Source organism: Oncorhynchus kisutch, unplaced genomic scaffold, assembly GCF_002021735.2.
Source record: "Oncorhynchus kisutch isolate 150728-3 unplaced genomic scaffold, Okis_V2 scaffold525, whole genome shotgun sequence".
NCBI lineage: Eukaryota > Metazoa > Chordata > Actinopteri > Salmoniformes > Salmonidae > Oncorhynchus > Oncorhynchus kisutch.
Genome location: NW_022262470.1, coordinates 51,075 through 64,154, shown reverse-complemented (window position 1 = coordinate 64,154; position 13,080 = coordinate 51,075). Strand labels below are relative to the sequence as shown.

The 13,080-nt window shown below is 47.2% G+C and overlaps 1 protein-coding gene across 1 annotated transcript in view; it reads left to right on the top strand.

Moving 5' to 3' along the window:
* Window positions 1-11,341, top strand: part of manba (mannosidase, beta A, lysosomal) — a 45,898-nt gene extending 34,557 nt beyond the window's left edge. Inside the window, exons 12-17 of the mRNA XM_031815726.1 lie at window positions 665-883; window positions 975-1,139; window positions 2,324-2,468; window positions 5,583-5,725; window positions 7,750-8,013; window positions 9,916-11,341. Of these exons, the coding sequence (XP_031671586.1) occupies window positions 665-883; window positions 975-1,139; window positions 2,324-2,468; window positions 5,583-5,725; window positions 7,750-8,013; window positions 9,916-10,143 (1,164 nt within the window). The 3' untranslated portion in view covers window positions 10,144-11,341. The remainder of the gene's footprint in view (window positions 1-664; window positions 884-974; window positions 1,140-2,323; window positions 2,469-5,582; window positions 5,726-7,749; window positions 8,014-9,915) is intronic.
* The last annotated feature ends 1,739 nt before the right edge of the window (window positions 11,342-13,080 follow it).

Below are 13,080 nucleotides of genomic sequence, written 5' to 3'. Positions count from 1 at the left end.
TTGTTCCTAGGCCGTCATTGAAAATAAGAATTTGTTCTTAACTGACTTGAAGAGTAAAATAAAATAAATAAAAAATCTCCCTAGCCTGGTAGAACCAGACTGAACCCTATCTCTCCCTAGCCTGGTAGAACCAGACTGAACCCTATCTCTCCCTAGCCTGGTAGAACCAGACTGAACCCTATCTCTCCCTAGCCTGGTAGAACCAGACTGAACCCTATCTCTCCCTAGCCTGGTAGAACCAGACTGAACCCTATCTCTCCCTAGCCTGGTAGAACCAGACTGGACTGAACCCTATCTCTCCCTAGCCTGGTAGAACCAGACTGAACTGAACCCTATCTCTCCCTAGCCTGGTAGAACCAGACTGAACCCTATCTCTCCTCTCTCCCTAGCCTGGTAGAACCCTGCCCTCACCAACATTGTCTGATTTAGTGCCTTTTGGTTTATTGCCTGGTGTTGTCCACTCTGTTCTAATGAGTCCTGTGTGGCTTGTGGGCATTGTAGATGGGAAACAGAAGATCGTCTAGAGACTACTGGAGGTTATTGACGTAACTCTGGTTCTGTTTCTCTCAGGCCCCTAGTTTGGGAAACGCTCCTTCAGGGTATCGCCATACTGGTATTGTGACAACCCTAGCCTAATTTAACCAGGTTCCTATCTCCACCTCAGGAAGACGGTAGCCGCCCGTTCCTAGTCTCCAGTCCCACTAACGGAGTAGAGTCTCAGCAGGAGGGCTGGGTGGCCCACGACCCCTACGACCTACACTATGGAGACACACACTACTATAGCTACAGCCATGACTGCTGGGACTGGACGGCCCTGCCACGCACACGCTTCGCCTCAGAGTACGGCTTCCAGTCCTGGCCCTCCTTCTCCACCTTGCAGAAGGTACTGTACCCTGGTTGGGGAGGACGACATGTACATTCCTGTATTGTACTGCCTTCAGGCCATCCAGTGATTTGATGCTCTCTGCTCTCAGGTGTCTGTGTCAGAAGACTGGAGTTATGGGAGTAACTTCTCGTCTCACCGTCAGCACCACCAGACTGGCAACCAGCAGATGCTGCAACAGGCTGGACTACACTACCATCTCCCAGCCTCAGCAGATCCACTGAAGAGATACAGGGACACACTGTACATCACACAGGTACGCCAGACAGGTACACCAGACACTACATCACACAGGTACACCAGACAGGTACACCAGACAGGTACGCCAGACACTACACCAGACAGGTACGCCAGACACTACATCACACAGGTACACCAGACCGGTACGCCAGACACTAAACCAGACAGGTACACCAGACACTACCACACACAGGTACACCAGACAGGTACACCAGACAGGTACACCAGACAGGTACGCCAGACACTACATCACACAGGTACGCCAGACAGGTACACCAGACAGGTATGCCAGACACTACATCACACAGGTACGCCAGACAGGTACCCCAGACATGTACGCCAGACACTACATCACACATGTACGCCAGACACTACATCACACAGGTACGCAGACACTACATCACACAGGTACACCAGACAGGTACGCCAGACACTACATCACACAGGTACGCCAGACAGGTACACCAGGCAGGTACACCAGACAGGTATGCCAGACACTACATCACACAGGTACGCCAGACAGGTACCCCAGACATGTACGCCAGACACTACATCACACATGTACGCCAGACACTACATCACACAGGTACGCAGACACTACATCACACAGGTACACCAGACAGGTACGCCAGACACTACATCACACAGGTACGCCAGACAGGTACACCAGGCAGGTACACCAGACAGGTACGCCAGACACTACATCAGACAGGTACGCCAGACACTACATCACACAGGTACACCAGACACTACACCAGACAGGTACACCAGACACTACATCACACAGGTACACCAGACAGGTACGCCAGATACTAAATCACACAAGTACGCCAGACAGGTACACCAGACAGGTACGCCGGACACTACATCACACAGGTACGCCAGACACTACATCACACAGGTGCTCCAGACACTACATCACACAGGTACGCCAGACACTACATCACACAGGTATGCCAGACACTACATCATACAGGTGCGCCAGACACTACATCACACAGGTGTGCCAGACACTACATCACACAGGTGTGCCAGACACTACATCACACAGGTGTGCCAGACACTACATCACACAGGTGCGCCAGACACTACATCACACAGGTGCGCCAGACACTACATGCCACATACCACATGAGTGGTCTTCGTCCAGGTCTCTATGAGTGGTCTTCCTCCAGGTCACTATGAGTGGTCTTCCTCCAGGTCATGCAGGCCCAGTGTGTTAAGGTCCAGACAGAGTTCTACCGCCGCAGCCAGAGTGAGGTCATCGAGGGCAAAGGTCACACCATGGGAGCTCTCTACTGGCAACTCAATGATATCTGGCAGGGCCCTTCCTGGTCCTCTCTAGGTAGGTCCTGGTCCTCTATAGGTAGGTCCTGGTCCTCTATAGGTAGGTGCTGTTACAGGATGTCCCGGTCCTCTATAGGTAGGTGCTGTTACAGGATGTCCTGGTCCTCTCTAGGTAGGTCCTGTTACAGGATGTCCTGTTGCTCTATAGGTAGGTGCTGTTACAGGATGTCCTGTTGCTCTATAGATAGGTGCTGTTGCAGGATGTCCTGGTCCTCTCTAGGTAGGTCCTGGTCCTCTATAGGTAGGTGCTGTTACAGGATGTCCTGGTCCTCTATAGGTAGGTGCTGTTACAGGATGTCCTGGTCCTCTCTAGGTAGGTCCTGGTCCTCTATAGGTAGGTGCTGTTACAGGATGTCCTGGTCCTCTCTAGGTAGGTCCTGGTCCTCTATAGGTAGGTGCTGTTACAGGATGTCCTGGTCCTCTCTAGGTAGGTCCTGGTCCTCTCTAGGTAGGTCCTGGTCCTCTATAGGTAAGTGCTGTTACAGGATGTCCTGGTCCTCTCTAGGTAGGTCCTGTTACAGGATGTCCTGGTCCTCTCTAGGTAGGTCCTGGTCCTCTATAGGTGGGTGCTGTTACAGGATGTCCTGGTCCTCTCTAGGTAGGTCCTGTTACAGGATGTCCTGGTCCTCTCTAGGTAGGTCCTGGTCCTCTATAGGTAGGTCCTGTTACAGGATGTCCTGGTCCTCTATAGGTAGGTCCTGTTACAGGATGTCCTGGTCCTCTCTAGGTAGGTCCTGTTACAGGATGTCCTGGTCCTCTCTAGGTAGGTCCTGGTCCTCTATAGGTAGGTCCTGTTACAGGATGTCCTGGTCCTCTCTAGGTAGGTCCTGTTACAGGATGTCCTGGTCCTCTCTAGGTAGGTCCTGGTCCTCTATAGGTAGGTCCTGTTACAGGATGTCCTGGTCCTTTCTAGGTAGGTCCTGGTCCTCTATAGGTAGGTCCTGTTACAGGATGTCCCGGTCCTCTATAGGTAGGTCCTGTTACAGGATGTCCTGGTCCTCTCTAGGTAGGTCCTGGTCCTCTATAGGTAGGTCCTGTTACAGGATGTCCCGGTCCTCTATAGGTAGGTCCTGTTACAGGATGTCCTGGTCCTCTCTAGGTAGGTCCTGGTCCTCTATAGGTAGGTGCTGTTACAGGATGTCCCGGTCCTCTCTAGGTAGGTGCTGTTACAGGATGTCCCGGTCCTCTCTAGGTAGGTGCTGTTACAGGATGTCCTGGTCCTCTCTAGGTAGGTCCTGTTACAGGATGTCCTGGTCCTCTCTAGGTAGGTCCTGGTCCTCTATAGGTAGGTGCTGTTACAGGATGTCCCGGTCCTCTCTAGGTAGGTGCTGTTACAGGATGTCCCGGTCCTCTCTAGGTAGGTGCTGTTACAGGATGTCCCGGTCCTCTCTAGGTAGGTGCTGTTACAGGATGTCCCGGTCCTGCAGTCTATCAGCTCAATTTCGAGTCTCATAACAAAGGTTCTGAATACTTATGTAAATTAAGTATTTCTGTTTTTAGTTATAAATTTGCTAAAAATTGCGAAAACCATTGAGGTATTGTGTGTAGATTGATGAGGGAAAAAACTATTTAATCAGTTTTAGAATAAGGCTGTAACATAATAAAATGTGGAATAAGTCAAGGGGTCTGAATACTTTCCGATTTCATTGTAAATCGTATTTATCCTGAGAGTCCTGGGAAATACCGAATAAATTGGAAGTGACCATTTTTAAAGCGTTTAAAACCCAGAGCTGGTCACTATGCCAGGATTCTCCCCAAGAGCCAGGGTTCTCCCGAAGAGCCAGGGTTCTCCCCCAGATCTGGTCACTATGCCAGGGTTCTCCCCCAGAGCTGGTCACTATGCCAGGATTCTCCCCAAGAGCCAGGGTTCTCCCCAAGAGCCAGGGTTCTCCCCCAGATCTGGTCACTATGCCAGGGTACTCCCCCAGAGCTGGTCACTATGCCAGGGTACTCCCCCAGAGCTGGTCACTATGCCAGGGTTCTCCCCAAGAGCCAGGGTTCTCCCCCAGATCTGGTCACTATGCCAGTGTTCTCCCCCAGAGCTGGTCACTATGTCAGGATTCTCCCCAAGAGCCAGGGTTCTCCCCAAGAGCCAGGGTTCTCCCCCAGATCTGGTCACTATGCCAGGGTTCTCCCCAAGAGCCAGGGTTCTCCCCATGAGCCAGGGTTCTCCCCCAGAACGATAGTAACTTCGCCAATGGCGTTGATGTAACTTCGCCAATGGCGTTGATGTAACTTCGCCAATGGCGTTGATGTAACTTCGACAATGGCGTTGATGTAACTTCGACAATGGCGTTGATGTAACTTCGACAATGGCGTTGATGTAACTTCGCCAATGGCGTTGATGTAACTTCGCCAATGGCGTTGATGTAACTTCGCCAATGGCGTTGATGTAACTTCGCCAATGGCGTTGATGTGAAATGCGTAACATGCCGTTCATGAGTTCTGAGCATGACGTTCCTCAAATAATTAAGGGCATTCAGCAGTAGACTATCTCGCCACAGAGCACGCTCAGGACGCGCAGAGTGCACTCCGAGTAGGCTACAGCTTTGTCAAATCATACCAACTTTGTATCGACAGTCAAACAAAGGTCAAATTACCAAAGTTGCTTACCTTGCTAGATATCCTCCTGCTAGATAATCCTCCTGCTAGATAATCCTGCTGCTAGATAATCCTGCTGCTAGATAATCCTCCTGCTAGATAATCCTCCTGCTAGATAATCCTCCTGCTAGATAATCCTCCTGCTATAGATAACCTCCTGCTAAATAACCTCCTTCAACGAATGACATATCTCCTATAGTTGATAATTATACAAATAGCATACCGGCTCATAAATATGGGTGACGAGTGTAAATAGTTGAAATATCAAGCTATCTACCCTCATACCATTTAGGGCTTACTCCAATTAGTCGATTGGTTGATTGTTTGGTAGATAGGCTTGTTGCCAACCAATATTTTTATTTTTGTAGAGGAGTAACAAATACTCAGTCACCCTCGGCGAAGGGGAAATTTCGCAGCGGAAAGGGAAATTGCCTCTTGGTCTCACTGTCAAGACGTTGTTTTCTCCCATGGGAGACCAGGTTTCACATCTGTTCTTCTTCTTCGTCTGCAGAGTTTGGTGGGAAGTGGAAGATGCTCCATTACTTTGCCAAGGACTTCTTCTCCCCTGTGCTTCCGGTGGGCTTTGAGGACCAGGGTAGTCTGGTGGTCTATGCTGTGTCTGACCTGAGCCACGACCTTCACCTCAGGACTGTGGTACGTTGACCCCTCTCGTCATTTTCAACACATCAAATAACTGTTTCTCAATACCACATTGAGTCCACACATTAAAAACACAATACACAGAAACATGCCTGTTTAATAACCTATTTATGCATGTATAGTCAGATCCGTAATTATTGGCAGCCTCGATAAAGATTAGCAAAAAATGTTGTATAAAATAAATCATTCAAATATTGATCTACAGAGCATTCGGAAAGTATTCAGACTCCTTGACTTTTTCCACATTTTGTTACGTTATAGCCTTATTCTAAAATGGATTACATGTGTTTTCTTCCTCATCAATAACCCATAATGACATCACAATAACCCATAATGACATCACAATAACCCATAATGACATCACAATACCCCATAATGACATCACAATACCCCATAATGACATCACAATACCCCATAATGACATCACAATACCCCATAATGACATCACAATAACCCATAATGACATCACAATACCCCATAATGACATAACAATACCCCATAACGACATCACAATACCCCATAATGACAAAGCAAAAACAGATTTAAAAATATTTGCTAATTTATAAAAAATAAAAAATAAAAATAGATACCTTATTTACATAAGTATTCAGACCCTTTGCTATGAGACTCGAAATTGAGCTCCATTGAGTTTCCATTGATCATCCTCAAGATGTTTCTACAACTTGATTGGAGTCCACCTGTGGTAAATTCATTTGATTGGACATGATTTGGAAAGGCACACACCTGTTTATATAAGGTCCCACAGTTGACAGTGCATGTCTGAGCAAAAACCAAGCCATGAGGTCAAAGGAATTGTCCGTAGAGGTCTGAGACATGATTGTCTCAAGGCGCAGATCTGGGGAAGGGTACCAAAAAATGTCGGTCCCGAATAACACCGTGGCCTCAATCATTCTAAAATGGAAGAAGTTTGAAACCACCAAGACTCTTCCTAGAACTGGCCGCCTGGCCAAACTGAGCAATCGGGGGAGAAGGGCCTTCCTTGGTCAGGGATGGTCACTCTTGACAGAGCTCCAGAGTTACTCTGTGGAGATGGGAAAACCTTCCAGAAGGACAACCATCTCTGCAGCACTCCACCAACCATGTCTTTATGGTAGAGTGGCCAGACGGAAGCCACTACTAAGTAAAAAGCACATGAAAGCCCGCTTGGAGTCCCCGGGCAGGCTAAGTGGATAACTGTGTTCCTCTGTAGTCTCCAGGCAGGTGGATAACTGTGTTCCTTTGTTGTCCTCTGGCAGGTGGATAACTGTGTTTCTCCGTTGTCCTCTGGCAGGTGGATAACTGTGTTCCTCTGTAGTCCTCTGGCAGGTGGATAACTGTGTTCCTCTGTTGTCCTCTGGCAGGTGGATAACTGTGTTCCTCTGGCAGGTGGATAACTGTGTTCCTCTGTTGTCCTCTGGCAGGTGGATAACTGTGTTCCTCTGTTGTCCTCTGGCAGGTGGATAACTGTGTTCCTCTGTTGTCCTCTGGCAGGTGGATAACTGTGTTCCTCTGTTGTCCTCTGGCAGGTGGATAACTGTGTTCCTCTGTTGTCCTCTGGCAGGTGGATAACTGTGTTCCTCTGGCAGGTGGATAACTGTGTTCCTCTGTAGTCCTCTGGCAGGTGGATAACTGTGTTCCTCTGTTGTCCTCTGGCAGGTGGATAACTGTGTTCCTCTGTTGTCCTCTGGCAGGTGGATAACTGTGTTCCTCTGTTGTCCTCTGGCAGGTGGATAACTGTGTTCCTCTGTTGTCCTCTGGCAGGTGGATAACTGTGTTCCTCTGTTGTCCTCTGGCAGGTGGATAACTGTGTTCCTCTGTAGTCCTCTGGCAGGTGGATAACTGTGTTCCTCTGTTGTCCTCTGGCAGGTGGATAACTGTGTTCCTCTGGCAGGTGGATAACTGTGTTCCTCTGTTGTCCTCTGGCAGGTGGATAACTGTTCCTCTGGCAGGTGGATACCTGTGTTCCAACACCATCAGTGACAGAGTACTGATTGTAGACTGATGTATCTTGTCGTCAGGTTTCAGTCTATGAGTGGAGCAGTCTGGATCCTGTGTGCACTGTGGCTTCCAGATTGGTGCTTGTGGAAGGAGGAAGTGCTGAGGTCATCCACAAACAGCCAATCTCAGCCCTGCTGGCGGGGTGTGGGCGCGGGAGCTGTACCCGCCTCACCTGTCTCCTTACCTTTCACCTTGAGGACGTCAACAGCCAGCAAGGTCCCATTAACCACCTCTTCCTCAGCTCACCCAAAAATGCCCAGCGGATGCTGAGACCCAACATCACAGTAAGATGGACTGACTGGACACAACTAGTGACAATGACATCACCACAACTGACCTGACCGCATCATCATGAGTTCTGCTTCTAATTCTGTCATATCAATCATATTTGTCCGCTGGATCTCCTACAGGGTAGTCTGGGTTCATATACAGCTTGTTATTGAATAGATAAGGAGTGCTATGTTTCTCTCTGGGATGGCAGGAGGACTAATGTATATGCTCTTAGGGTAGTCTGGGTTAATATACAGATTGTTACCCTCCCGGTCTCTCTGGGATGGCAGGAGGACTAATGTATATGCTCTTAGGGTAGTCTGGGTTAATATACAGATTGTTACCCTCCCGGTCTCTCTGGGATGGCAGGAGGACTAATGTATATGCTCTTAGGGTAGTCTGGGTTAATATACAGATTGTTACCCTCCCGGTCTCTCTGGGATGGCAGGAGGACTAATGTATATGCTCTTAGGGTAGTCTGGGTTAATATACAGATTGTTACCCTCCCGGTCTCTCTGGGATGGCAGGAGGACTAATGTATATGCTCTTAGGGTAGTCTGGGTTAATAAACAGATTGTTACCCTCCCGGTCTCTCTGGGATGGCAGGAGGACTAATGTATATGCTCTTAGGGTAGTCTGGGTTAATATACAGCTTGTTATTGGTTGTGCATTATAATGCATTACGCATAGTTCACACGGTGTTATATATGTGTTTATAACACATTATGAATAGGGTATTATTAGTAATGGACCAGGAATGCTCTATTTTCAGCCCCCTGTCTCTCTGAATGGTCAGTATGACTTCCATAGCGACCTCTCTCTCTGGTCAGTATGACTTCCATAGTGACCTCTCTCTCTCTGAATGGTCAGTATGACTTCCATAGTGACCTCTCTCTCTGGTCAGTATGACTTCCATAGTGACCTATCTCTCTCTGGTCAGTATGACTTCCATAGTGACCTCTCTCTCTCTGGTCAGTATGACTTCCATAGTGACCTCTCTCTGGTCAGTATGACTTCCATAGTGATCTCTCTGGATGGTCAGTATGACTTCCATAGTGACCTCTCTGGATGGTCAGTATGACTTCCATAGTGACCTCTCTGAATGGTCAGTATGACTTCCATAGCGACCTCTCTCTCTGGTCAGTATGACTTCCATAGTGACCTCTCTCTCTCTGGTCAGTATGACTTCCATAGTGACCTCTCTCTCTGGTCAGTATGACTTCCATAGTGACCTCTCTCTCTGGTCAGTATGACTTCCATAGTGACCTCTCTCTGGTCAGTATGACTTCCATAGCGACCTCTCTCTCTGGTCAGTATGACTTCCATAGTGACCTCTCTCTCTCTGGTCAGTATGACTTCCATAGTGACCTCTCTCTCTCTGGTCAGTATGACTTCCATAGTGACCTCTCTCTCTCTGGTCAGTATGACTTCCATAGTGACCTCTCTCTCTCTCTGGATGGTCAGTATGACTACCATAGTGACCTCTCTCTCTGGTCAGTATGACTTCCATAGTGACCTCTCTCTCTGGTCAGTATGACTTCCATAGTGACCTCTCTCTCTGGTCAGTATGACTTCCATAGTGACCTCTCTGGATGGTCAGTATGACTTCCATAGTGACCTCTCTGGATGGTCAGTATGACTTCCATAGTGACCTCTCTGGATGGTCAGTATGACTTCCATAGTGACCTCTCTGGATGGTCAGTATGACTTCCATAGTGACCTCTCTGGATGGTCAGTATGACTTCCATAGTGACCTCTCTCTCTCTGGTCAGTATGACTTCCATAGTGACCTCTCTCTCTCTGGTCAGTATGACTTCCATAGTGACCTCTCTCTCTCTGGTCAGTATGACTTCCATAGTGACCTCTCTGGATGGTCAGTATGACTTCCATAGTGACCTCTCTCTCTCTCCTCTCAGGCCGAGGTGCAGCAGGACGAGATGGGAGGATACACCGTGACCCTGCAGTCCTCTGCCGTAGCAGCTTTCGTATGGCTGGAGGTGGGGGACGTCCCAGGACGATTCAGCACCAACGGATTCCTCATGGTCACCAGGAACAGAACAGTCACCTTTAACCCCTGGGGTCCCACCAGTACCCAGCAGATAGCCCAGGCACTGACTGTTACGTCATTGAGAGATGTGTACTGACTATCTTGCGTATCAAATGGCATCCTATACCCTACATAGTGCACAACTTTAGACCAGAGCTCTATGGGTTGTCCACTATATAGGGAATAGGGTGCCATTTTGGACGTACTTACTGAACCAGTACCCAGGAGTTAACCCAAAACCCTCTCCCTAACCTCTCTGAGATGAGTACCGTGACCTTCTCCCTAACCTCTCTCTGAGATCAGTATACATCCTGAAGTTAGGCTAATTACTGAGGATACCTCCAGAAGTCAGGCTAATTACTGAGGATACCGCCAGACGTCAGGCTAATTACTGAGGATACCGCCAGACGTCAGGCTAATTACTGAGGATACCGCCAGACGTCAGGCTAATTACTGAGGATACCGCCAGACGTCAGGCTAATTACTGAGGAAACCGCCAGACGTCAGGCTAATTACTGAGGATACCGCCAGACGTCAGGCTAATTACTGAGGATACCGCCAGACGTCAGGCTAATTACTGAGGATACCAACTAACTACATGGGAGTAACGGGAGTACCTTACATCTGTACCCTACACGGAGGTGTGGTCACATTTAGCCACGCTTCGCCTGCAACTCAATCAATTTTACAAAAATCACATTTTCTGGTGCACCTAAATTTCATGTGGTGCTCCTAATTGTTTGAAGTAGGGAGTGATTAATAAATGATTACTAAAAAAATTAATGTAAAGCCCTGACTGAAACCCTCTCCCTAACATCTCTGAGATGAGTACTGAGACCCTCTCCCTAACCTCTCTGAGATGTGTACTGAGACCCTCTCCCTAACCTCTCTGAGATGAGTACTGAGACCCTCTCCCTAACCTCTCTGAGATGAGTACTGAGACCCTCTCCCTAACCTCTCTGAGATGAGTACTGAGACCCTCTCCCTAACCTCTCTGAGATGAGTACTGAGACCCTCTCCCTAACCTCTCTGAGATGAGTACTGAGACCCTCTCCCTAACCTACCTCAGAGATGAGTACTGAGACCCTCTCCCTAACCTCTCAGAGATGTGTACTGAGACCTTCTCTCTGAGATGAGTACTGAGACCCTCTTCCTAACCTCTCATGATATGAGTACTGAGACATGAGAAACCCCAAAACTCTCTGTCAGTTGGATTCGACAATGTTGTGTGTGGGATTTGTTGTAAATAAGATACAAGTGAAGGAATTTGCATTAATAAAGTAAATGGAGATATATTTTGTACGGTTTTATTTTGCTATAATTTAGATTTGTCTATTTCAGACTACAAGGAAAGTCCAATGTTGTGGGTAAGGCTTTACATACACTAACTAATGTAGATCAATGGATCTAGGAGCCTATAGTAAATAGGACTACTGTAGATCATTGGGTCTAGGAGCCTACAGTAAATAGCACTACTGTAGATCATTGGGTCTAGGAGCCTACAGTAAATAGGACTACTGTATGTCATTGGGTCTAGGAGCCTATAGTAAATAGCACTACCGTAGATCATTGGGTCTAGGAGCCTATATTAAATAGGACTACTGTAGATCATTGGGTCTAGGAGCCTATAGTAAATAGGACTACTGTAGGTCATTGGGTCTAGGAGGCTATAGTAAATAGGACTACTGTAGATCTTTGGGTCTAGGAGGCTATAGTAAATAGGACTACTGTAGGTCATTGGGTCTAGGAGTGTTAAGTAATGTTGTAATCAATGTTCATAAATTCCAATGATCTTTATCTGTCTGATACCCAGAGGTTGTAAAGTTCGGGTCTTAAATAGAACAGACAGAATTCCCAGCTCACAATTGATCAGGCAAGTGTGTGGGTGGGTGGTCAGCTCCATATCTGTGAGCTTTGAACTGCTACAGTGTTTTCTGATCACTGCAACTACTGAGAGGACAGGATAGAATAGGACAGGATAGGATAGTACAGGACAGAATAGTACAGGACAGGATAGAATAGGACAGGACAGGATAGGATAGCCCGACTAGTGTTGATTCAGTGAACATCACAGGACGAACGAAGTAACCTCTATAGGATCATTTTCTCGAAATAGGGACAGTTGCTCCTCAATATGCGAAATGTGACGAGAATGGCGTTGTAAACAGCCAACTTTCCGGGACATAGACATGTTTATATCGTCAGTAAACTTAGATTAACAATCATTTAACTGAAGTGTCCAATTTACAGTAGCTGTTACAGCAAAAAAAATACCATGCTATTGTTTGAGGAGAGTGTACAACAGCAAAACACTTCTATCAAGGCAACTACAATTCACTTCTGACTGACTACATTCAGTGATCTTGCTCTGATTTGTCACCCTGAGGGTCCCAGAGATAAAATGTTGTAGTTTTGTTTGATAAAATAAATGTTTATATTCAAACACGATCCATGTAGTATACAGTGTTTTGCATGAATTCCGACTCTTTCAACTTGAAACAAAATCTAATCGGGATTTTTTTTTTTTTTACCCGGTCAAGTTCGGTTTCTGTGCAATCCTAAGCCACTCTAGAAGGCAACCAAACGTGTTTCATCATTCTATATTACATATTGGCAACACAACACGTCAAGTAGCCCATGAAGGTCAGTCATCATTATGCACCATTGAGACGAGCAGTGTTCACCTGCACCACCAAGTCAGAACAGTAGTCTTACATTTTGAGGGGAAAAGGGACCAAATTATTAGGGTGAGGCACATGGGCTACTAACAGCTTACCACACAAAATACACTTAGCTACAGTATACATATCTCCCTGGCATATTACATCATTTATGCAGCGCTGTGCTGACTTGAACAGGAAGGTGGCGCGGCGGTCCTTCATCGGCAAACTTTGTCATCAAAGTCTGGCATTCTCTGGTTTTATGATGCTTTCAAGACAACAGGGAACTCAGAGAGTTCTGAGTTGGGTTGACTGTTCAAAACGTATTTTCTTGTCATCTCTTCATATGACAAGGATGGAAAAGGATTTGCCAG